Consider the following 27,200-nt stretch of genomic DNA (forward strand, 5'->3'; position numbering starts at 1 on the left):
TATATCAAAAGGACACAGAATACAAGTTATAGGGGCTCCCACTGGTAATATATGCAACAATTTGAATAATGAATGATAACAGTAATAGGTTATAAAACTTTGAAGAAACATGAATCAATACTAATTAAACATTTTTTAATGTAAAAGTGATGACTAGCTGGGTGTGGTGGTGCATGCCTGTACTCCCAGCTACTTGGGAGTACTAAGGCAGAAGGATCACTTGAACCCAGGAATTCAAGACTGCAGTGAGCCACTGATCACTCTGTATTCTAGCCTGGATAACAGAGCAAGACCCTGCCTCAAAAAAGAAAAAAAAAGTCTTGAAGGGTGATAGGAAAAGCAGAGAGGCTTTTCTTCTTTTTCTTCTTCTTCTTCTTTTTATTTATTTATTTATTTTTTGAGAAGGAGTCTTGCTCTGTTGCCCAGGCTGGAGTGCAGTGGCTTGATCTTGGCTTACTGCAACCTCAGCCTTCTGGATTCAAGCAGTTTTCCTGCCTCAGCCTCCTGAATAGCTGGGACTACAGGCGCACGCCACCATGCCCAGATAATTTTTGTATTTTTAGTAGAGACAGGGTTTCACCATGTTGGCCAGGATGGTCTCGATCTCTTGACCTCATGATCTACTTGCCTTGACCTCCCAAAGTGCTGGGATTACAGGCATGAGCCACCGTGCCCAGCCGGGGGGAAGCTTTTCTCTGTGGAAGAATGCCAACTAACAAATAATAGAATGGTCGGAGCAGAGTAGTGTGTGCCTGTAATCCCAGCACTTTGGGAGGATGGCTTGATGCCAGGTATTCAAGACTAGCCTGGGCAACATAGTGAGACTTCATCTCTACAAAAATAAATAAATAAATAAAATAAATAAGTAAGTAAGTAAATAAATAGCTGGGCATAGTGGCATGCACCTATAGTCCCAGCTACTCAGGAGGCTGTAAGGCAGGAAGATCACTTGAGCCAAGAAGTTTGAGGCTGCAGTGTGCTATGATCATGCCTGTGAATAGCCACTGCACTTCAGCCTGAGCAACATAGCAAGACCCCATCTCTAAAAAAAAAAAAAAAAAAAAATTAGGATACTGTTAGCCAGCCAGCTCTTGCAAGTATTCTTTCTGCTATTTTTCACAAGTAAATTCACTCTGATCCAAAGTCTTGGGAAAAAGTGAAATATACATCTCAGCTGAAATAAAGCAAGGTCTCTAGGTCTGTATCAACTATTTCCATGTCTGGAGGTGGTCAGTGAATCTGCCACATAGGTAGCGAGTCACCTTCTAAGTCAGAAATTCCAGTATCTCTTTGGGAAGGTTAATCTTTGTCTTGTCAATCCTATGCTTTTAATTGTAGCCATATGATCTCAAAAGCAAATGCAACAAAGCCAAAAATAGACTAACGGCACTTAATTAAATTAAAGAGCTTTTGCCCAGCAAAAGAACCAATAGCATAAACAGGCAATCTACAGAATGGGAGAAAATATTTGCAAATTATGCCTTGATAAAGGACTAATATCCAGAATTTATAAGGAACCTAAACCAACAGGAAAAATGTGGGAAAAGTACACGAACAGACGCTTTTCAAAAGAAGACATACCAGTGACCAACATATGAAAAATGCCCCAAATCATAGTAAACATGGGTTTACTATGAAGCAGGCATTGAGAACAGCGTGTCACTGAGATTCCCTCCTCTAATCTTTGTAATAACCTTTGTTCTGCTCAGAAGTGGGAGCAGATTGAAAGAGGTTAGTAATCTGTTGAAGGTCACACGGCTCATAACTGGCAGAGCTGTGTTTTGTCTACGTTAGTTCAAACCCTTTCTTTTTGAATTGTTCTCTATATAATGCCAAAATCAAGTATGTAAGTATATTTTATAAAAATATACATTTCTAATTATCAGAGAAATGCAAACTAAAACCACAATGAGATACCATTTCATACCAGTCAGAATGGCTATTATTCAAAAGTCAAAAAATAGCAGATGTTGGCATGGATGTAGAGAAAAGGAAATTCTTACACACTGTTGGTGGGAATGTAGAGTAGTTCAACCCCTACGGAAAACAGCATGGAAATTTCTCGTACTAAAAATAGAATTACTATTTGACCCAGCAATTCCATCACTGGGTATCTACCCAAAGGGAAGAAGTTATTTTATCAAACAGACACTTGCACTTGTGTGTTTATCTCAGCCCTATTCAAATCAGCGAAGTCAAGGAATCAACCTAAGTGTCTATCAGTGGTGCACTGGATTAAAGAAAATGTGGTATATACATACACCATACAATACTACACAGCCATAAAAAAGAATGAAATAATGTCCTTTGGAGCAATGTGGATACAGCTGGAGGCCATTATCCTAGGTGAAATAACTCAGAAGCAGAAAATTGAATACTGCATGTTCTCACTTACATGTGAGAGCTAAACATTGGGTATCCAAGGCAAGGACATATAGATGGAAATAATAGACACTGAAGACCCCAAAAGGGAGGAGAGAAGAAGAGGGGGAAGGATTGATAAACTGCCTGTTGGGTACTATGTTCGCTGTTTGGGTGATGAGATCACTAGAAGCCCAAACCCCAGCATTATGAGGTATACCCGTGCAACAAACCTGTGTGTGTACCCCTGAGTCTATAATTAAAATTATAGCCATATGACCACAGTGAGCATAAAAACATGATCACTTTCTTCTGAGTGCGAACCTAACTGTATTGATGAGCCGAGATTGTCTGTTCAGCTTCATTAATGCGACCAGAAAATCAAGATCTAAAGAATGAATGTCAATGCATTGACTGCCATGCACCTTTTTAAGGTCAAGTCATGATAACTGATCCAGTGCATTAGACAACAAAAGAAAGCTACAGTCACTTTGAAAATGTCATGTAGGCGCCAGTTTCTGTGACTCCTTTTAGCTGGTGTATGTAGAAGCATTTTAGTAACTGTGCTTTATGAGTTTGAAACCTTGGAGACATTTTTTTCAATTATAAGTCTTCAGACTAAGTTACTTTAAAAAATGTCTTTCATTTAGCATTTACGAGGAAGCAGGCATTCAGCACAGCATGTCACTGAGATTCCCTCCTCTAATCTTTGTAATAACCTTTGTTCTGCTCAGAAGTGGGAACAGATTGAAAGAGGTTAGTAATCTGTTGAAGGTCACACAGCTCATAACTGGCAGAGCTGTGTTTTGTCTATGTTATTACAAACCCTTTTAAGCTGTTCTCTGCAATAATGCCAAAATCAAGTATGAGAGTATCATATTTTACAAAGATTCTTCTATTTACCAAAACACAGACACCCAGAGCACTTTTTAAAACTGTCAAATGCATGGACTTCAGTTTCCAGGAGCTTATTAAAGGGAAACTACAAATAGTTCTTTGAGAAGGTACAATATTGTTCCTGAATGCAAAGTGAAATGTGGATGATCACATTAAGTTTGGAGAATAAATACATGCTGTTAATAAGAACAGTTCGAATTCTATTTACAATTCTATTAACAATGTAAAAAGCTTTTTCTTGTATTTCTTCCACCTAAGCTCCCTGGACTCACAGTTTACCTTAAACTATCAAGAAAAGAAGTATAAAAAGATTTTTCTTGTATTGCATTCCTATATATCCAGTTTTCCCCTCGTTATTAGGTGTCAGAAATAGTGCCATACAGCCTCTAGGTAGAGTTCTCCAGCAGATGGCAAATAGGTGTTCCAGGGATTTGCCCAAAGGTGAATTTTAATGAGATCTGCCTACTTCTTTCTTACCTTGAGAAGTGTGAGTATACTCAGGGCTGTGATGGCATGTAAATGAGTTCTGCTCCTATGCTAATTAGATCAGGCCTCTGGAGAGTAGCCAGCTGTTGGTTTTTAAAGGAAATAAAACTATAGGTCACAGAAATAAGTCATTTGAAAGCTGGTTTTTAGAGACCTTTTCTAGCATAAGAAACAGCCATATGTCCCAGAAGGAGCCATCAACATGTCTGGGTAAAGACAGAGGAGGAGAGTGAGTAGGTAAATAGGGTCATTATTTCCAAGCTTTTCCCTGGAATTCATTACCCGCACAAAGTGTAGTCTTCAGACCTTGAGTGCTGCCTCTATTTTTATTTTTACTATAAATTCATAGTTTATCTTGATGTTTAGTAAAAAACCAAATAATGGTAATACAGTAGTCCCTACTTATAATCAGAGGATATGTTCCAAGACACCCAGTGGGGGTGTGAAGCATTGGATACTACAGAACTCTACATGTACTCAATTTTTCCCGTTCATATCTACCTGTGATAAAGTTTAATATATAAAATAGGTATGGTAAGAAACTAACAACAACAAAACAATGCTTATAACAGCATACCATAATCAAAGTTATGTGAATGTGATCTCTTCCTCCAAAATAATGTATTCAATGTAATATTTTCAGACCTTGGTGGACTGTAACTGAAACTGTAGAAAGTGAAACCAAGGGTAAGGAAGACTACTGTAATAAAGTCGGTCTTCCTTGGCTCCCAGGGAATTTTCACTCTCCTCCTCCTCCAATATCTCCAATGCTTTCTTCTCCGTTGTCTTCTCTTGCTTCACTTGCTCTACCAACCAGAAGTGATTAGATGTTTTCCATATTTGGCTTTGACTGTGTCCTCTTTTTTAAAGAAATCTCTCTTGATCATCTTACTCACCTCTAAAGCATCAATCACTAAGGAAAATAAAATCTTATAAGAATGTGTGTGTAATCGAAGAAAAGGGAAGAGATGTTACATTATCCATCTGATGAGGGCTTCTTACCCCTTTTTAGCCATAGACTCCTTTGACAGTCTGATGAGACCTATGCATCATTCCCTGAATCATGTTTTTAAATTAATATATTAAAATACAGAGGATTGCAAAGGAAACCAAAAATGTTAAAGTGACCAGAATATTTTTACAAATACATGTATGATATGCTCATGTGTATCTTACAGTCATCTTCACGAAATAACAAGATCCGGTCACTACCACAATTTCAAAGTAGTGAGAAAGACTTGGAAATGTTGTCTATAACTGTACCACAAGATGAAAACTGTTCATGGAGACAAAATTGCAGAAGTCATTAATATTCTTATGGTTTGTTGCCTGTGTTCATAACTGAAGGGAATTTTACATTTTAGTTAGTGACTAGGGAAAATAAAGACGTAGAATTCAAGTGCATAGATCCCCATGAATTCTACCCATAGATCCAACTTTAAGAACACCTGGTCTAAAGATTTCCAAAAAAGATTGGGAATCGTGACTTACTTGTAGCCTAAGAGAAGCCATGGGGACAGTACAAAGAAGGGGATGTTATGGAGCCATCTGTAATTGTACATTTATACTATATTCCTCCCTTCATATGTTTGGTTTATCTGGGCTCCCTGTGTCTCCTCGTCTTTCTCCATATACCCTTTATATCATATCAAAGTAAAATTAAAACTAGCTAGTTCTTTATTTGGTGGCAGCTGTTGTGTTTTGGCATTGTTTTGTTGGAAGGACGTTTTTGTTTGTTTGTTGGGTTATTTTTTAAATATATCCATCAGTTGTAGGGGAGGCAGAAACTACTGATTATCTGGGATTATTTATCCATGCTATGTCTAGCATCTATTAACATAGATAATTGGCCTTTAAATGTGGATAGAATTAAGATATCCAACTTCAGCCTCTGTCTATTGCCTTTGAAGGCCTCGAGGTGTAGATCAAATAATCCCCTTTCCATCTTGTAACTCTCTCTCCCCTTGGCTTCCTGAAGGCTGCTTCTCCTGGACCCCTCTCATCTTCCCACTTCTCTAATGGTCTCTTCTGAATCCTCTCATCAGTTTCACACTCAACCACCAGAAAACTGTAGGCATTTCCTCTACGTTAGGCTTTGGACTGGTTTTCTCACTATCTTTTCTTCTTTGATACTCTCTCTCAATCCCCAATTCACATTCTTTCCCATGTTCCTTGTCACTTTTTTTTTTTTTTTTGAGATGGAATCTTGCTCTGTCTCCCAGGCTGGAGTGCAGTGGCATGATTTTGGTTCACTGCAAGCTCCACCTCCCGGGTTCACGCCATTCTCCTGCCTCAGCCTCCCAAGTAACTGGGACTACAGGCGCCCGCTGCCACGCACGGCTGATTTTTTGTATTTTTAGTAGAGATGGGGTTTCATCATGTTAGCCAGGATGGTCTCGATCTCCTGACCTTGTAATCGGCCCACCTCAGCCTCCCAAAGTGCTGGAATTACAGGCGTGAGCCATTGCACCCAGCCACTTGTCAGTTTTAATGGATCCGAGCTCCCCACCTCCCAGTTGAGATTTTAATGACACCCAACATGCATTCTTTGGACACTCACTGTGCACAATTATACTATAGTATATAGTTATGTTAGGCACTGGGCATACAGTTCTGGACCAACGGAACTGATTTCTGCCCTCACACACCCTATAATCCATCAAGGAAGGCCTTAATCAAGTAATGTCAAGAGTGAGGTGTAGGATGAAAGAGGAGAAGCAGGTCACTGCAGAAGTTGATAATAAGGGGATCTAGCCTAGTTTGGGGCTATAAGGAAGCCAATCAGAAGAAGTAAAGCCTCGATTGGAACTTTAAAGGTTAACTGGGAGATGACTCAATAACCAGTGTAGGAATTGGGATTAGGACGATGCGTGTGAAATGCAAAAGTCTAGAAAGAATAGTGGGGAAGGAAGAAAAGATGTCAAATATGGCTGTGGTATGGAATCCACAAAGGGCATTTGAATCCAGTGAAGTCGCAGAGAGGCAGACCAGGCTGGTAAACACTTGTCAATCCTGTGGGGGCGGGTCAAGGTCATCATCCTAAAGACAGTCGGGAAGTTTCATTAGGCAGTAAGCAGGTGTCCAAATTCACAGTTTTGAAAGATTAACCCAACTCTAGTAGGGAAAATGGTTTGGAGAAGGGCAGGAACCCGTGTGAGGAGACCATTGGAGGTGGTTATGGAGCCCAGTTAAGAGACAGTATGTTGGTTTGCAAGAAAATGTGAGTCTTCATTGTTTCTGCTTTACCTGCCCCCTCAAACCTTTAAGATTTGACCTTGAAAATGCATGCTGCTATTCATTCTCACTGACCAAGTTCAAGCTTCTTTTTTTCCCCTGGACTATTGCAGCAGCTTTACTCTCTACTGACTTATCTTCTATTTCCTCTTTCTCTATGCCAGTGGCGTACAGGTGCACTGTCAGACTTAGTCCCCTAAAACACACTTGGTTGCTCCCAAATGCATCAAAATTAAGTCCAAATTCTTCTCCCTTGTTCACAACCTCTGCAGTGTGGTCTCTACATATGCTGCCAGCTTTCTCCACCATCACAAGCTCCTACTGTAACTTTCCGACTTCACGTTCCCCTTGGCTCACTAACTCACAAATATCCAGACATGCTCTGTTTTACAGACTCCTCCCTCCCTCCTAGACTGTCTTCTCTTCCAATGCACTCATTAAAAAATTTCATCTTTGAAGACTAATTTCAAGCCCAGCTTCCTCCAGATTTCAAGCCCAGTTTCCTCCTAGATGTCCCCAATCAGAATTTTTCCTTTCTGTCCATGTTCCAGTGATTATTTAAGTGATGTGATTTCCCTCTAATTAAGCTTCTTACCCTTGCCTCACCATTTATTAGGGTCTAGCTCCTATTTGAGTCAGTATGTATGAGAGAGAGGCTTTTCCACTAAATTATAAGTTTCTGAGGGCTAGGGAGATTTGTGGTAGTCATTTCTGTGTTGCACATAGTGATTTGCCTGCCCTGTGCTTATAAAGGCTCAACAAATGTTAAGTAAGTTTTTGGGTGGTGGTAGGCTGATCGGACCCCAGAATTGCACATTTATCTGAGTCACATACCCAGAACCCATTCTGGTTGTAATATTCTAGGTTGATCAAATGCACAGGAACATTTTACTAGCAGTACTGTTTTTGTTTCAAAAGCTGGCTAAATGCAACAGGTCTCAGTAAGAGTAACAATTCAGTATTTTATTGAGAAGTGCTGAATTCTTTGTTGAAAGCTGAAATTTATTCTGTAAGTATTTCATGAGCCCTAATTATGTCTCTGGCTTTGGGCATACAACTATGCAAATCTGTGTCCTGGAAGCACTTAACTGGTATTTTCATAAGGACTTGGGGTTTTTCCATCAAGAATTGCAGGAGGCTGGGTGCAGTGGCTCACGTCTGTAATCCTAGCACTTTGGGAGGCCAAGGCACAGGGATCATGAGAGGTCAGGAGTTCAAGACCAGCCTGTCCAACATGGTGAAACCCCATCTCTATGAAAAATAGAAAAAACGTTAGCCAGGCATGATGGCAGGTGCCGGTAATCTCAGCAACTTGGGAGGCTGAGGCAGGAGAACTGCTTGAACCTGGGAAGCGGAGGTTGTGGTGAACCAAGATCGCACCCGTGCACTCCAGCCTGGGCAACAGAGCGAGACTCCATTTCAAAGAAAGAATTGCAGGAGAATATACATTAATAAATAAAGCTTAATAAAGCTGAAAAAAATAGTTCATTCCTTTGGTCAGAAGTTGTCTTTCACCTAACCCAGAAGTGAAAAAAAATGCAGCCAAGGAAAGGTCTGACAATACAATGGATATAGTGTCAATACAATAAAAAGTATAAAAAGAGAAAACAAACTTATTAGAATATTGCTGATCGTAGTTTATTTAGGGCTTGACTATTACTATAATTTTATCGTTTTCTTAGCTGTAATATTAATAAAGCCCTGAAACAAGCAGGTTTTATAATTTTCTTCTCAGTGTCACTTTACACCACAGGCTAGGAAGCATCAATAGATGCTCAGCAATAAGAAATGCGTTTATTGAGTTCCAATATATGCCGCACATTGCTTTAGAAACTGGAGATAGGCAAAATTCAATTTATAGTCTCAAATAGCTTGCAAAGTAGTATCTCATATAGGAATCAAATTGCTTCCAGGAAAAAATAAAGGAATATATTACTAGAAGAAGATGCTTGTCTAGGAAGCTCACAATTTTTTTTCCAGGCTAGACTGAAACTGAACATTAGAGACATACTCCGTGATTTTCTGAAATGTGAGTGCTAACTATGGAAAAAATTCCATAAACTCTCAGAACACAGATTAGTAGAGGTTAAATGTAAGAAGACTTTTGTGGGGGAAAAAATGTAAATGATGAGGAGAGAATGCATTCAGAATGAGTAAAGAGTATTTTTTTAGATGTTTGCTGTATGCCTGTATAAAGATCTGTGGCTTCAAATTTGACTAGATTTTGTTTTTGTTTTTCAAAATCTTTTCTAAGAATTGCCCTGGTGGAAAATATTCCTGAAGGCCTTAACTATTCAGAAAATGCACCATTTCACTTATCACTTTTCCAAGGCTGGATGAATTTACTCAACATGGCCAAAAAGTCTGTTGACATAGTGTCTTCCCATTGGGATCTCAACCACACTCATCCATCAGCATGTCAGGTAAGCTACATCCTCTGTGTGTGTGATGATTTTACTTATGTGCATTTTCCACTCCTTAGTATTCTGCTCCTCCACTCCTCAAACTCCAGCTCATTTCTTTTAGTCTACCCGCACCCAGAGTACACGTACATTATTACATTTATGTAGATGTGCCGTTGTTAATCATATGTCACTCAGCTCCTACTAGAATGCCAGGTTTGCAAGGACAAAATCGTGTTTCATCTTTGCCCACAATCGGCTCTTTATACAGAATTGCTGTGTTGCACAACTTTAGGGCGTGCTATTTACGTGATAATCTCTGTCAATGGCATGGTCCAGAATTCTACTTTGCACAACCTGCATGTTTACAGGTCTAATTCTGCAGCTGCTTGCTGAGGCATTTATTTGGTTAATTTGTGTTACAATCCACCTTTCGAGTTCTTATTCACCCACAGCCACTTTTTTTTAATAGTAGAGTGAAATTTCCCAGGATAGTTGTTTTCTCTAGACTGTCATATTTGGATGAATGGGAAAAAGAAATATGCTTATTTCTTTTAAAAAAAATAAGGCTTCGGAGAACTACCTTTAGAAAACTGACTTAATTGTCTAAACGATTTCTGAATAAAATGCTCTGAGTGTAAGAAAATGGTGCTGGTGATTTTAGTGTGTTTTTCTTTATATTGATACAACCACGATAGTTTATATTAAGCAACCCTATCTAAATATGTAGCCATTGGCCTACACTTAAATGTCATATGTAAGTCAAGGGTAAAATAAGTTTTGTTTCCTTTTATGCAAAATGTGTTGGCATTAAGCTTATAATCATGATCTCACTGGTGCTTTGAAAGCTGTTGAATCTATTCAGTTACACCATTTTAAAGTCAAAAGTTACTGGAAAATAAAAACAAAAAACACAAAGGCCATAACTTAAAGAAGAATGGAATGAGTTTACTAACTGTGTTCTACACTTTTCCATCTCTACTAAAGTTTAAGTAAATGTTTCAGGATTTATTACTCCATAATGTCTCCTAAAATGTAGTGGTTTAAAGAAATAGTATCTATTTGTTCATGATTCTGGGCAGGGTTTGGCAGTGAAGACTTACCTCTGATCCATATGGTGTTGGCTGGGGTGGGCTGCCTGGAGATGGAGAATCCTGGGTGGCTTTCCTCACATATCTGGTATCTCAGCTGGGGTGACTGGAACGTCTGGGATGGCTGAGTCTCTCTGCGTGTCCTGTCATCATTCGGTAAACAGTCCCGAGCTCTTTACGTGGTGGTTGGATCCTCAGAAGGCAAACAGCTCTGGAATCCTAGCATGTTGCTCCCAATCTATTCCATTGGCAGAAGTATGTCTCAAGTCCAGGACGGGGGAGCAACATCCAAGTACAGGAACGAGGATTATTGGCGGCCATCTTTGGAAATAACATGCCACAGCCCACTCTCTGGCCGTAGCAATTCATATCTGTCTTTTACATGCAAAACACATTCACCTCATTCCTCAGAGTGAGAATTCTACTACATCAAGGGCTCTGGAGCGAAGCCAGAGGTCACCTCCAATACCCCTTTCACTCTTTTCGGACTTTTTGGCTAGATCTAGAAACCAAATTGACACCAGGCAGCTTAGCAGGAGAAAAGTCTACAAATTTTATTAGTTTTACTCATACATGTGGATCTTCACAAGAGAGTGAAGTCCAAAGAAGTGGCCAAAGTAAGATGGTTTTATACTTTTTAGACAAAGAACAATAAATCTGAGAAGACATGACAGGACAAAGGGGATCTGTGTGGGGGCAGTGAATTTCTAGGGGCGTCACTAGGAGATATGGAAGGGGTATAAAACTAGTGGGAGATAGGGTTACTTCATTAAGTGTGTTTATTCAGGTCCATGGCAGCCCCCAGTTTCCAGTCTCTGGTGATAAGGGCTATTTTCTCACCCTGGTACAGGTAGGGTGGGCTTCTCAGAAGAATCTTCATGGTTCGCTGCATACAGAAAGAGACAGGTCAGCTATCCCTTACTTAACTGCAATTTTCCCAGTGTTTTCCACTTGAAATAAGCATCACTATACCAACCTGACATATTTTGAGATGGCACATCCTTCACTCCTTCAGTTCAAAATCCAGAGTATGTTTATTTGCATCGGGTCTGGATCTGAGTGAGGCTCCTCATGTGGGCTTCTCTTGATTGGAAACATGCCCCCTAACACACATGCCAAACATAAAATGTTAAGATGGGGTAAGATACCTAGAGATACTTTGTTTCAAAAGGGGTAAATGGAGAGTAGAAGACTGCCCCCTGGAGTGTATGAACCAGGGGAGATAAGGCTCCAGACTGGCTAGCTTGCGTATGAAAGCCTGGCTGAGCCATTTTTATCCCTAGGCATTGGCTAACCCTTGTGGGGGCAGTCTCTTCCCAGCCAGAAAGGGGTGTGTGTGTGCGCGTGCACGCGCTCATGTATGTGTCCATGTGTGCGTCTGTGTGTGAGCGTGCGTGCATTTTTAATTGATGCATAATAAATGTACATAGTTTTGGAGTACATGTAATAATTTAATACATTATTATAATTTGTAAAGATCCAATCAGTGTACTTGGGGAATCTGTCACCTTAAACATTTGTCTTTTCTTTAGGCTAGAACCTTTCAAATTCTTCCCTTCTACTTATATTTTTATATGTTATGTTATGTTATGTTATGTTATTTTTGGAGACAGGGACTCGCTGTGTTGCCCAGGTTGGAGTGTAGTAGTGTGATCTTAGCTCTCTGCAACCTCCACTTCCTGGGTTCAAGCAATTCTCCTGTCTCAGCCTCCCAAGTAGCTAGGATTACAGGTTTGTGCCACCCTGCTCAGCCAAGTTTTCATATTTTTAGTAGAAAAGAGATTTCACCATGCTGGCCAGGCTGGTCTCGAATTCCTGACCTCAAGTGATCCACCCACCTTGGCCTTCCAAAGAGTTGGGATTATAGGCACTGGATAGGATTATACAGCCACTGCACCTGGCCCCCTTCTACTTATTTTGAAATGGAGAATAGATTATTGTAAATTATAGTCACCCAACTGATCTATCTAATGCTAGGTCTTATTTCTCCTACGAAACTGTATATTTGTGTCTGTTAACATCTTTTCATCCACTTCCAACACTTCCCAGCCCAGAAAGCCTTTTCAAAATGTCAAAATGTCGTGATATACAGAAAATTCAGAAAATTATATGCAGTACAGAGCCCTTTTGTTTGGCTAAGTAGATTCATAAAGACCCACAACCTGAAGCCATTTCTTACTTGAAGAATGTTGTGAGTGGAGAGACCAACCTTGGATTCTCTACATTTTATCTAAATTCTGCATGAAAACGCAGCAATTCCTTCTCCAGTTTATCTCGTTCTTTGTAACCCTTATTATATACTGCAAAAACTTGTAATCTGCCTGAAGAATTTCATCTGGCTTCACAAGTTTATTAGTTGTATTTTCCATGTTCTCTTTTATAGCAGGTGGTACTATTGCAAGCACTCTGTCATTACATAATGCAGATGGCCCTTTCTCTAGGCTTCAAAGGAAATTTCCTTACTGTTCTTCCAGCCTTGAATGATAGAAGTAGAGGCCAGCCTCCACCATGACCCAATCCCACATGGCTTTACTTATTTACTTATTAATATTTTTTTGAGATGGAGTTCCACTCTGTTGCCGAGGCTAAAGTGCAGTAGTGTGATCTTGGCTCACCGTAACCTCTACCTCCTGAGTTCAAGCGATTCTCCTGCCACAGCCTCCTGAGTAGCTGGGATTGTAGGCACCTGCCACCACACCAAGCTAATTTTTGTATTTTTGGTAGAGATGGGGTTTCACCATGTTGACCAGGCTGGTCTTGAACTGACCTCAAGTGATGCACCCACCACAGTCTGTCATATGACTTTAGGTAGAATGTTATTGATGTAGAAAGGTAGATGTTAGATGTTATTGATGTAGAAAGATGATAACACTTAGAAGCTTAGTTCAAGTCACTCTCTAACAACTGGCCTGCTGCCAACAAATGGAAGTTTTCAACTTACTGCCTATGACCTAACTATCGTTGAACTCACAGGCAAGCTTCTAGGAAGAGACCTAGTTTAGAATGTCTTCTGGTAGGGTCATACTGCTCCTGCCAAAGAGAGACCTCTTAGCTGCCTTTCGTCTCCCTAATAGCACTAGACTTCTGTACAATGTAAAACCAGTTGGTTTTCTGTAGTTTTGATCCTGATTTTGCTTTGCCTCTTTACAAAGGGGAGATCTGCCTTTGCAAACATGAAGGGTAGAGGGGCTTTATCTGCTTTGGGAATTGAATGGATTAAAGGTGTTCTGAGACTGATCTTGCAGTTCTCCCTACACCTGCCTGTCCCTGGCCATGTCCTGTGGGGAAGCAATAATGTTTAGAGGGTTCTCACTTCAATGCGGTAGTGGAATTTCTCCTCTTCCTCTAGTTTGTTGGTGGCCAAGTGACTGTTTCTGCAGAATCCCATACCTTTGGTCTCCACTGGCCAAGAGCCAGGCATGGACCATGGTGTTAAAGAGCAAGCATGCAGAATTTAGGGTGTTTTGTTGCCTGCCTGACTGACTGCCTTTCACCTTGCCCCTATTCACCTCTCTCAACCCCTAGAGCGGTATGCACAGCAGGTTAGCATTAAAAGGTCTGGGGGAACTTATCTGAAGACCACATTTCTTGGGTACTTAAAGATTAGTTTTAGAGAGCCAGGCATGGTGGCCTGTAATGCCGGCACTTTGGGAGGCCGAGGCGGGCAGATCACCTGAGGTCAGGAGTTTGAGACCAGCCTGGCAAACATGGTAAAACCCTGTCTCTACTAAAAATACAAAAATTAGCTGGGTGTGGTGGCACACGCCTGTAATCCCAGCTACCCAGGAGGCTGAGGCAAGAGAATTGCCGGAACCCGGAAAGCGGAGGCTGCAGTGAGCTGAGATCGAGCCACTGCACTCCAGCTTGGGGGACAGAGTGAGACTCTGTGTCAAAAAAAAAAAAAAGGTGGCCAGGCGCGGTGGCTCAAGCCTGTAATCCCAGCACTTTGGGAGGCCGAGGCGGGCAGATCACAAGGTCAGGAGATCGAGACCATCCTGGCTAACACGGTGAAACCCCGTCTCTACTAAAAATACAAAAAACTAGCCGGGCGAGGTGGCGGGCGCCTGTAGTCCCAGCTACTCGGGAGGCTGAGGCAGGAGAATGGCGTGAACCCGGGAGGCGGAGCTTGCAGTGAGCTGAGATCTGGCCACTGCACTCCAGCTTGGGTGACAGAGCGAGACTCCATCTCAAAAAAAAAAAAAAAAAAAAAGGAAAAGATTATTTTTAGAGTCTATTCCCCTCCTTTCCCCCTCTCACTAGGCAGGTAGGGGAAAAATTGTGAAGTGATGAAAAATGGAGAAAGGAAACAGGTACTCGCTGCCAACTCCTTCTCTTTGGGTGCAGTTCAAGGACCCCTATATCCTATTCTTTTCAGATAAAATCACCAAGTTTTACCCTAAAACTTCAGTGCCTAAAAAAAGAAGGCACTAACTGAAAGCTACTTTAATTTAAATTTTTACCTGATTTTATCTTTCAAATGGAAAAGGAAATTCAAGACTACCCAACGTTTCAAACTTCGGGCAACCAGTCTTTAGACTTGTGTATACCCTTTTATTTTCACCAAGACCCTATAAACATCAGGAGATAGTCTCTCATTGGTTTATTGCATGCAAGAACATGCTAGAAAAAAAATAGTTCACACCCTGATTACTCAAGTGAGCCAAATTTAAATTTTCTTTAAAATATTCTGGTGCCAAACACTATCCTTCACAAATATGTGTGATAAAAAAAAAATTGTGTCAGGTTCACAGCTTCATTTTCATTAATTTTTTAAAGATAATATTTTTTATTTGGGGGACAATAGTCAAATGTGACATTTAATTTTAAACCAACAGAGCCAGAAAAGTCCTAAATGGAATCATAGATAGCACATACATAAACAGGAACTATAACCAAAAAAAGCAGCCCAGCTCTTTTTTATCATGTAGCAATAGGAAAATGCACCAAGAAACCACGGAGCCAATGGCAGGCAGAGCAGCTCAGCAGCAAACACGCACGTTTTATCGGTCTGGTCTCTGGATGAGTAGCAATTTTGTAAGAGCGAGGGTGATGGCTGTTACTAACAGGAATGATGAATATGGGCTTTTTTATTTTTCATTCGCATGGAAACACACGTTTATTTAAAATATGTTTTTATCTGTACCTCCAAAAGCTTGTTGTTTGGATTTCTACCCTGAAAAACCCACTTTGCTTTTCTTGTCTCATACCTGGAGTTAATCTGTTTGTGTTTGTTTCCTTCTGTGCTAAAGGAAACTGGACAGTGCCCTTACTCCGTATCACAGCTGCTAAGGGCTGCTGAGGTTTAGAGTTTCATGATAACTATATTTTAGAATTTTAGGAAAATACATGGTCAGGTAAAAGGTTTTTGTTTCTGTCTGGATGATGAGTTGCCACCCTAAAATGTTGAAATTCCTGAGACATCTTGATTGCTCATTTATGAGACAAAATGATGGGAATTTATGAAATCAAACATGTTCAGAAACAGCCAAGAAATATAACTGACAAAGGCTCATTAGTAGAGCTACCTAATCCATTGGGTAAAAAAAAATAAAATAAAACAATAAACTCACACTCTGAATTCACTGTGAGGAACCTGTAAAATAATTAATGGTCTGCAACAATGGAATCTTAAAGAGATGTGTTTATGTGAAATCAGATACTGGTCTGCCAGTGAGCTGTGATTGCCAACTGATGATACATTACAATTGTTTTATTTTGAGACATTATGATTTTTAAAAATCAAACTGTTTATGATTTTTAAATAAATCATAAACATGATTTATGATAAGAGCTCACTGATCCAGGAGGTTCTTTCTGGAAAGTACAAGCCTGGATCCTACCTCTACACAGTCGTTAGCAGATCTTAGCAAGACTGCAGAAATGAGCCAGGAGTGGAGCTTACGGTTTTTGTTTTGTTTTGTTTTTTTGACCTACTTATTAGCTGTGCAACCTCGGGCAAGAGGATGAACTCTCTATGCCTCAGTTTCCTCAACAGCAAAATCAGGGTGATAACAGGACCTGCCTCATAGGTTGTTGTGCAGATTAAATCAGTTAATATCTGTAAAGAGTATAGAATAGTGTTCGACCATTTTAGTGCCTATATAAGGGTTTGTTATGATTGTGAATGTTGTTATTCACATTCATGTATTTGTGTACACACTGCAACTCTGGTTCAAGTTTATTCTGTTAGCAAGTTCTTATTATGGCTCTTACACTGTGCTAGAAATTGGGATGGTTACTATGTAAAATTAGAAGGGGATTATAATTTCTGCAAATGTGAGACTCTGGGTAGATACGAAGGATTAGGTAAATTGTCATTGTATGTGGAATTCTTACTTTCATTTGATTTATTAATTATAAATCTTCAAGTGTGAGTGTGTGTGTGCACACACACACGCACATGGTCTTACTCTCACTCATCTACTCATGCAGTTCTTGTTGACACACCCATTGAGGAGCAGCTACTCTGTCTTTGGAGAAGCAGGGGGCACTTCAGGTTTGGAAAAGATCTGGAAGAACTGATCACCCCCTCACCAGCCATAAAAGTCCCATTGCCAAGAATTCTGCAAGCTTAAGAATACCTTTTTTTTAACCTCTCCATTTGTCCTGAAATTTATAACCAAACACTATCTAGCGAAGTTATATGGTAAGATTGTGAAGTATTTGATCTTAGAACACTATCATTTAATAGAAAATACAACCGCAGTCTATATTTGCTGATTATATATATGTATATTTATATAAGGTACATACATATGTGTGTGTGTATCTCCCTCTGGACAAGTAACATCTTGAATTTTGAAAACACAGTAAATTGTGTGGTCTTGAACTTACAGTCCCTCCTAATTTTTGTTGATTGATGTTTTGTTCTATATTGAAGACCTGTATGACCTGGCAGCATGCAGATGACCCTGCCATTGTGATTCAGGCAGCTGTATCCATGTGTGACTCAGGTCTCCAGGTGCTACCTGGTAGCCCACTCATTCCTTTTCTGCAGGATTCTTCCTAGCTGATCTGATCAATGCCGTTTAACCAATGGACAAGGGCTTTTGTTTCATCAAACTTATAAAATGTTTCCTTGTCGTTTGTTTCATAGCCATCCTTATGATTCATTTGTAAATGATATTATTAACATTTTCCATTATTACCACTGCACATTTTGTCCCATAATGCCTCTTACCTGTCCTAAGGAAGCCCACAGCCTGGTGGAGTCCTCTATGGCCCGGTGCCTCCAGCACCTCTTGCTCCCAGTCTCCGCCATCTTTTCCATTCTCCATCTTCCTTGGCTCTCTAAACCCACATGTCCTTTCTCGCCCTTCCCTACAGTCCTAGGCAAGTCTCCATTCCCTCTTCAAGTCTTCTGAAGGAGACTCTTTATTCACTCATCATGCAAACAGTCAACATCTACTTTGTAACACAGGGCTATGCCTGAAACCCAGAAGAATCCTGTTTTTGACAATGTCACTCCCATGTAAAAGCCTGATAAAACTATCTAATACTCGTGTAGCCTGAACATGAAATATTTAATTAAAATTTCTTAACGATGTTTTTAACCCGGGAAAATAACATCATAGCATTTCCTAGTTTTCATTTTGCCTGGAAAATGATTGGCGTAGTTGGTGGAGACTGGATCCTTTAAATAACTGAAATTCTTTGAGCCTATGGTAAGTGGCAGGTTGGGTAAAGGAGTCAGGGAAAGCAGGATATTCTGCTGCAATGTGAAAACACACATTTCATTTTTGTTTCGATGTGGATCCTGAGGGCTTACACTACATTTCTACTATATTATGCAAACTTTCTACAGTCTAGTTGGTCTATTTTTAATGGGGACATAGGGAAAAATGAAACATATATAAATTAATGAAAGCATAATCAGGATACATACAAATTCTCTGTTGTTATTTGGCTCTGTTCAGAATTGCTTATTTTGTTTATATTTAGTTCTCAGCGCTTGGTTTTATAGAAAAGGCAAACTCGCAGTGTTATTCTGGATCCATGTACTATAGGGGAAAGATCATAGGCTTTGTCATTAATACATTAGATTGACTAATAGTTTAGTAGTTGTGGTCACGTTGAGCAAATGTCACAACTCATCTGATCTTCAGTGTTATCTGTTAATTAAAATTAATTCTGATTTATAAATTTATACCCCTCTATAAAATGGGTGTAATAATAACGCCTATCTCATTTGATTGCTTGGTGAATTCAATTAGATAATATTTGTAAAACAGTAAAGAATGCAGCTTATAAAACATAGTTGTAGTTTTCATTTTTGTTGTTCTGATGCAGGACATTTACTTTCAAATTTAGTGGACACTTGATTATGTAATCTTTCAACAAGAATACTATTCAGCTGTCTGTCAAGATTTCAACTTATGTGAAAAGAAGTTAAGATAGAAAATTCTACACAGAATACAAATGCAAATTGCTCTCTAGGGTTTAGGTGAAGAAAGGAGAGGCCAGGCACAGTGGCTCACGCCTGTAATCCCAGCACTTTGGGAGGCCGAGCGGGGTAGATCACGAGGTCAGGAGATCAAGATCATCCTGGCCAACATGGTGAAACCCCATTTCTATTAAAACAAAAAATTAGCTGGGTGTGGTGGCACGTGCCTGTAGTCCCAGGTACTTGGGAGGCTGAGGCAGGGGAATCACTGGAACCCGAGAGGCAGAGGTTGCAGTGAGTGGAGATTGCGCCACTGCACTACAGCCTGGAGACAGAGCAAGACTCGCTCTCAAAAAAAAAAAAAAGAGAGAGAGACAGAAAAATACACACATTTTTCAGGTAGATTCCCACTTTTCTCTCCCAATATAACGGTTTTCAACCGTGGCTGCTGGTCAGAGTCACCTGGGGAGATTTTAAAGTATGCTTATGCCCAAGCCCATCCTAGACCAGTTAGGTCAGAATATTTGGAGAGGGGCCCCAGGCTTCAATGCTTTTAAAAATAATGAGGGGATTTTACGGGACACCAGGATTGAGAATCACTGTTTTAAACCATCCCGGTCCAATAAACATTGTTCAACTTTCGTAAGTTCCAAGATTGGGCCAGGTTGGTCCTTACCCCAGTTTGTCAACCTAATTTTGCCTGTTCCAAATTTGCAATTGTCCCCTCCATAGTGATGTAAATGAGTAGCAGCTTGTACTTAAATATTCCGCATAGTCCTGGGCTCTAGGACCCATGTGGTATTTATCCTGCTGGTGTTGTTATCCAGCACACCACCAGTAACAATGGAACTCAGTGATTGCTTTTTGGTTTGAAACAGTAGATTACCTTCAGCCTTCCCATCTCCAGGCTGCATATGATATCAGTAGAACTCCTGGCACAGTGTCAGCATAAAGACAGCATAACCTCATGGAAAGAGTGTCCCTTTATTTCAAAGTATCATCTTTTCCCTGCTCCACAAAATCAACACTCCGCAAATGCTTATTTGTTAATTAGCATTCTCCCGTTTTAAATGTGACAACAGAGTGATGTTAAATGTGTCTTTATTGAGCAGACATTTATCAAGGTGCTGTGCCATTTGCTGGGGATGGAAAATAAAATAAGTAAGGGTCCCTACCTCCATAGAGCTCAAAGTGTGGTGAGGGAGACAGACAAACGATAAACCATTTATAACAATACGGAATAGTAGAACAACAATGAGGGATGCTGTCAGTACATTGGCTCGTGTTGGATTACCTCTGCTTTGAACTGTGCAGCAGAGCTCACAGGCTCTGGTGGATTTCAGTCCTATTTTTTCTTGGTATGTTCCTGCTGCTGCTTCATGCTGCCATTTCCCCATCTGTTGAGTAATCCTGATTATGTTCTTGCTTGCTTTCCAACACATTTCTATGGGAAATCATTATTCTAATATAAACTCATAAGCAATAGCAAGAGTTTAACCTCTGTGATTCCTTTTAAATCCAATCATATGGCCATGAGTAAATCATGAACCTAAGATATTCCTTCTAATTGTATCAATTACTTTCTTTAAGATTGTCTTGTCGGAGTTTGTTTGCTTGTATGCTTATTTTTTCTCTGTATCTTCATTTGTGCTTTTCCTATTTTTCTATGACTAATTTTTTGGTACTTTCACTCGAATAGGTCAGATTTTTTCCTTTATCATTAGTAATAACCTCTCACGATCAAAAATTTGGAAACTATGGAGAAATTAGAAACCAAATCCTCCAAATGGCCACCAACAAAAGTTTTTGCCAGTTTGATATTTCATGCATAATTTGTATACATAGGCTCATATTATATAAAAGGAATTATATCTTTGTTTGTTTTTGAGACAGGGCCTCACTCTGTCACCCAGGCTGGAGTGCAGTGGCATGATCTCAGCCCACTGCAACCTCCATCTCCCAGGTGCAAGCAATTCTCCTGCTTCAGCCTGCCAAGTAGCTGAGATTACAGGTGTGCACCACCACGCCTGGCTAATTTGTATTTGCGGTAGAGATGAGGTTTCACCGTGTTGGCCACACTGGTCTCAATCTCCTGCCTTAAGTGATCCTTCCACATCAGCCTCCCAAAGTGCTGGGATTACAGGTGTGAGCCACTGCCCCCAGCCTAAAGAATTGTATCTTAATTTTCAAGTTAACATGACAACATAAGCACTTTTCCATTTTATTAGAAACACTGGTAACATATTTTAATTGGCTGCATAACATACAATGTACTAGATTTACCAGGTTAAGTTAATATAACTATTTTCCTCTATTGGACATTTAAGCATTGACCTTTTCCCCCTTTTTCTGAATGAGCTTCTGCAGTAAATATCTGTGCATTTTTTTTCTTATTGTCCATTTGCTCAAGATTAGTTCTCAAAATGTAGGAATAGGGTATCTGAGCTGCCTTGTTAAGACCATGGAATATCCAGGGAGCATGTGGCAAGGTCTCATGGCTTCTCCCTGGGGATGCTGGAATCACTCTGCAGGGAGCTTTTGAAGGAATTCTCTGTCCATTCTGCGTGGGGTCCTCTTCCCACTTGGAATAAGTGATTGTGGAGGCGTTGGGGATGTTTGGCACATCCTGATGCTCCTTTCTTGCCTTGGTCTCCCCTCTTTCCTCTGGAGCAAAGGAATGATGCCAGGCTGTGGATATTGTGCTCTTCTAGACACTGCTGAATGGCAGTACAAAGATAATGTTGTCTGTCCCCTCTGCAGCCAGAGTGGATGCTCCAGCAACCCCACAGGTAATTTTCAGCTACTGTAGGATTCCAGCTGCCGAGGGCCTGGTTACCAACCTCCTACTTCTGATATTAATCTCTTGCTATTTCCTGGCCCATGAGTGGCATGATGAGCATATTCATCTTCCTTCATCTGTCCCTGACAGGGATGGCTATGTTTATGCCCACAAGGTGCATAATTGAGATAACCATCATTAAGCAAGGCCTTGATGATGAACTGTTCAGACTCATTAATTCCTCTAATGAGATGGAGCCTGTTATGGTGAATGGACGGGCAGCGTGCATGCTCCATGCCAGATACTCTCAGCTGGTTTCAAGCATATTCGTTATGGCTCATTGCCAAAAAATGAGTACTGTCAATCAGGGTGCTGGGTTTGTGGCACTGAACTCCTAAAGCTCTGATTGATCCATTGGGACATCTGTGAAGAGATGAAGCAGCCACTGTCTTCTGGGTTTGAGATAAGGAATTCCATATTTCTCCTGGCACATCCTTAGAGCTATTTGCATACTCTGGCCACCACTCCAATTCCCCTCTCTCTCGTAAGCTCCAAGCCTCATCAGCAGGTTCATCACTGTGTTATCTCATAAACACTACCTGGATTCCTTCCAATTTGTAGATATTCATATATATACTCATATATATAATTTGTATATATATACAAACTTTGTGGCAAACTTTGTCCTACAAACTAAAAATTCAGTATGTACAAATACATGCAATATGTATATGTACAAATATATACAATATGTATATATAATTTATATATAATTTTAAATGTTAATATATATTTAAATATTCATATATATACATATATATACGTGTGTGTGTGTGTGTATATATATATAAAATTTGAGGCAAGGTCTTGCTTTCTTGCCCAGGGTGGAGAGCAGTGGCACAGTCATAAGCTCACCTTCAACTTCAACCTCCTGGGTTCAAGCAATCCTGCCTCAGCCTCTCAAACAGCTGGAACTATAGGTCTGTGCCACCATGCCCAGCTGACGGTTTTAAATATTTTTAGAAATGTGTCTGGTTATATTGCTCAGGCTGGTCTCCAGCTCCTAGCCTCAAGTGATCCTCCTGCCTGGACTGACCCGGTGGTTGTGGTTACAGGCATGAGCCAGCACAGCCAGCTCTTCCCAGTTTTTTTCATCGCAATTGACATTTCCCTATTTCACCCACCTCATTGCTCTTTCAGTCTCCAGTTTTCCCCTGTAACTATCATTCTCCAGTTTGCAGTCCGAGTTCTTTATTTAGAACAAGAATGTGACTGTGTCCTTCACTGGGTTAAATGCTTCAGAGGGTCCACATTGTTTTCCAGATGAGATCCAAACTCTTCAATGCAGCTTGCAAGGCCCTTCATCATGTGCCTCCGTTTATCTCTCCAGCCTCCTCTCCTGCCTGCTTTCTGGCCTCTGCCATAGGCTGTACCTGGAACATTCTTTCTTCCCTCCCTTTCTTCGGGGAACTTTCCCTAAGGCCTTATGCTGGGTTATTGACACCCTGCTATGCTTTTCCCTTGCTCTGTTTTCCTCCATCCTGGAATTTGGAATATTGGGCTGTGTTTGCTTATCTGTCATCTACATGTTCTCCTTGAATATCGCCAGTGCTTTCAGGTCGCTGACACATAGGAAGCAACCAGTAAATAGATGCGTTGAGTGAATTGGCTTAAAAGTCACTTCTCTCTATCCTGGAAGCATTTGAGAATAAAGGTTGACACTGACAAATATACAAGGAAATAATATTCATGCTTATATGTGTGGCAAACTTTGTATATCCTACAGAGTAAACATTCAGTAAGATGTAAGTAAATAAATATAAGTAATGTAAGTAAATAAATATCAATCTTATAGCAAATTTAATTGATTAAATAAACTAATGAATTAAGCCCAAAAGAGATTCATATATATCTATGAATATCCTTTATCATATGGTCTTTCCTCTTAGGGCATAAATTTAAAAAGAATCAAGGCTAGTATATTGCTTCAAAAGAACACTTTGACTTAAATCCTAAATCTTATTTTCTTATGACTGTAGCACCAAATGTTTAATATGTTCAGTTATATTGCCTTTTTAATTTTGATTTAAACTTTATGTGCACATACACACACGTATATATATGTATATGTATGTAGGATAATGGTATATCCAAGATATACTCTTCTGCAATTTGGTGCTTATGTTTCTCTGGGATAGATTTCTAGGTGTAGGATTCCTGGATGGAAGAAAGCTAATATGTCAGAGTATCATTTCCCCAAATCTCTGACAAGAGGAAATGCGGACACTCTTAAATGCTTTTCGGTCTCTTTGAGTACAAAGAGAGGTCTCTTTATTGCGCTGCTTTGAGCTTCCTTGATTACATAAAGCATCTCCCTATGTCTGTTGGCCTTAGAGGCTTGCTTTTCTTAGTCATTGATTGTTCTCACACTTTGCCTGCATTTTATTGGGCTTTAGGCCTTTTATTATTTTTGTTTGATAGAAACAGAGTCTCACTATGTTGCCCAGGCTGGTCTCAAACTCCTGGCCTCAAGTGATCCTCTCACATGGCCTTCCAAAGCACTGGGATTACATGTGTGAGCACTGCACCCAGGCAATTTTTAACACATTTTTGTAGAATACAGCTATTATCCCTTCATCTCTCATTTGCATAGCAAATATTTACTCCAGATTTTTAAACTTTGTAGTATATTTTGCAGTATAATTTATTTAAATATGTTATAATTCTATATGTCTGTATTTTCTTTTATTACTTCTATATAGCTAGCTTGAATATTCATTTTCTGTGGCTACTGTAACAAATTACCATAGATTTTTTGGTTTAAGAAACAGAAATTTATTTTTTTACAGTTCTGGAGGTAGGAAGTCTGAAATCAGTTTCCCCGGATGAAAACCAAGGCGTCAGAGGGTGATGCTCCCTCCAGCGGCTCCAGGGCCTGCCAGCATTCCTTGTCTCTCCCAGCTTCTGGTGGCTTCTGGCATTCCTTGGCTTAGTGCTACACCTTCCAGCCTTCAAGGCCAGCATCTTCCAATATCTTCCTGCTCCATCTTCACAGTGCCTTCTCCTCTAGTTGTGTCAAATCCCCTTTTGCCCATCTCTTACAAGTACACTTGTGATTGTATTTAGGATTATCCCCAGATAATCCAGAATAATCCCGGATAATCCCCCATCATAAGATCCTTAAGTTGATAATATCTGCAAAGACTGTATTTCCAAATAGGGTAACATTGACAGGTTCCAGAGATTCAGAAGCACTATCTTTGGGGAGCCATTATTTAGCCTGCTAAAAGCCTGATTAAGGTTCCCCCATTCCAAGACAGTACATGTAATTGCCTAGATTTTTCGAAAGTATATTAGTGTGTAGTAATTCTCACTGGGAACACATTTTTATTTGTAATATAGAGGTCCCTTCATATGTGCCAGATTAAACCTTTTTAACTTTTTCAAACTGAACTAAAATAGTATCTTTTTATTGCTAAAAATCTTGTGCCTCTATTTATAGTAGCAAAGACTTGGAACTAACCCACATGCCCATCAATGATAGACTAGATAAAGAAAATATGGTACATATACACCATGGAATACTATGCAGCCATAAAAAAGAATGAGTTCATGTCCTTTGCAGGGACATGGATGAAGCTAGAAGCCATCACTCTTAGCAAACTATCACAAGAACAGAAAACCAAACACCGCATGTTCTCATTCATAAGTGGGAGTGGAACAATGAGAACACTTAGACACAGAGAGACAGAGAGGGGAACATCACACACCAGGGCCTGTCAGGGGATGGGGCAAGGGGAAGGAGAGCATTAGGACAAACACCTAGTGCATGTGGGCCTTAAAACCTAGATGGTGGGTTGATAGGTGCAGCAAACCACCATGGCACATGTATATCTATGTAACAAACCTGCACGTTCTGCACATGTATCCCAGAACTTAGAAACAAAAATTCTTGTGCATACCATTCCTGGATTATCTATTAATTTCCCTTTTATATTTATACATTCTTATGCCTCTACCATGTTAATATGATGAATATGGTTTTATGTTATTTTAAAAATAATACTGAAGGTATTTATGGTTAATACATTTCTCTTCCACACCAGATACTGCCTCCTTTCATGGTTTTGCTATGAGGTACCCACCTATTCATAGCTTTCTAGAGAAGGCATACATTTACTTTTCTTCTTTGGTATAAGGATAATCTAAGAGTGAGTTTTGAATTTCCAAATAGGTAAGATTTGTTTTATACTCACAAAACATGTAATTTGTTACTAATTTTCTTAGATTGTGAGCAGAGAATGAAGCCTATAGAATATTCCATTATAGCTTTTGTTCAGGCTTCTTAGTGGCAGTTACAAGACAGATTTTTGTAAATGTTCCACAAACAAAAATTGTTTTGAGGGAATTTGATATATACAGTGAGAAGTATATAAAAGTACACATATAATCAAGTTTATTGATCATACATACTTTTTATATGTTCTCGTTTGTTTTCTATTAGATCTGCCCAATTTTGAGAAATATATTTTGAAGTATTACATTGTGATAGTGTATTAATTGCATTTCTATTAACTTTTGCTTTATATATTTAGTTGCCATGCTTTTTGGTACATCTCAGTTTACAGCTGTCAAAGCACCATAAATTGTGTCATTTCATAAAAATGATCCACTTTTTCCCATCTAATACCTTAAAGTCCACCTGCATTTTTAGTCTTTTACTGAGGTTATTTATCCTGTTGATTACAGATCAGCATTTCTCAACCTGTTTTTTATTATTATCATCCTGAGGAGCCTTCTAATGCATTTTTTCTTAATACTGCCTCCCATGGTATTTAATATCACAAATATATTGTATAAGTGTTCTATGTATATCTGTGTGTTAGTCATCAAAAGAGTAACACTATTTCAGTCCCTTCGGGGCAATATCCCTCCCATTGAGAATGCATGTAATTGATTCTCAGTAGACCTTCCCCTGTAATGTGTGACTTCCGTTTCAAAAACCCACATTTAGTGCTCGAAACACATATACATATCATACTGTTCCTCACTTATTCTCCCCTCATCTTCTTTTATGGTGTTCAGTGTTATTTACTGTTTGGTCACAGTTTTTCTTTAAATATGGATGTGTTCCCCATATGGGTTAAGTAAGCAAGATAGTCTCTAAGTCTGTATATATATGCAAATATTTATTTCACCCTGGCAGGTAACATTCTTGAGTGTGCAAAGGATTCTTGGGCCTCAGCCTTTGTCTTCAGTAGGCTGTACGACCACGTACTTACAGCTGGGTCGATCTGTGCCAGTCTATCTGATCCATTTTCCTTGATGGGTAACTCTTTTTTGGCGAAAATTTGGTCTTTCTCCTCGATGTTAATTTTATGGAATATGGCTCTATGTTTCTTTCTACATCAAATTTGCCTTCACCTTCAGGTACCTTTTCAGCTTGTAGATTTAGTTCTCTCCTCAACTTGGATTGTTTTTTGTATTATTTGCAAACCTAATCTTTTTGCTTCTTTTCCTCTTCTAGTATGCCTATGAGACACGTGTTATATCTCCTTTATTTATAT

At 39.7% G+C, this 27,200-nt stretch overlaps 1 protein-coding gene and 1 long non-coding RNA gene across 2 annotated transcripts in view; one reads left to right on the forward strand and one right to left on the reverse strand.

The window, feature by feature from the left end:
• PLD5 (phospholipase D family member 5) overlaps positions 1-27,200 on the forward strand; it is a 356,225-nt gene that overhangs the window by 146,365 nt on the left and 182,660 nt on the right. The window contains exon 3 of the mRNA XM_033197381.1: positions 9,233-9,401. Coding sequence (XP_033053272.1) covers positions 9,233-9,401 — 169 coding nt within the window. The remainder of the gene's footprint in view (positions 1-9,232; positions 9,402-27,200) is intronic.
• Positions 11,228-17,317, reverse strand: LOC117075225. The gene is made up of 3 exons (XR_004433883.1): positions 17,225-17,317; positions 11,448-11,574; positions 11,228-11,357 (listed from the first exon to the last, which is right to left on the reverse strand). It is a non-coding gene; the product is annotated as an uncharacterized LOC117075225 (long non-coding RNA).

Source organism: Trachypithecus francoisi, unplaced genomic scaffold, assembly GCF_009764315.1.
Source record: "Trachypithecus francoisi isolate TF-2019V2 unplaced genomic scaffold, Tfra_2.0 Lachesis_group5, whole genome shotgun sequence".
NCBI lineage: Eukaryota > Metazoa > Chordata > Mammalia > Primates > Cercopithecidae > Trachypithecus > Trachypithecus francoisi.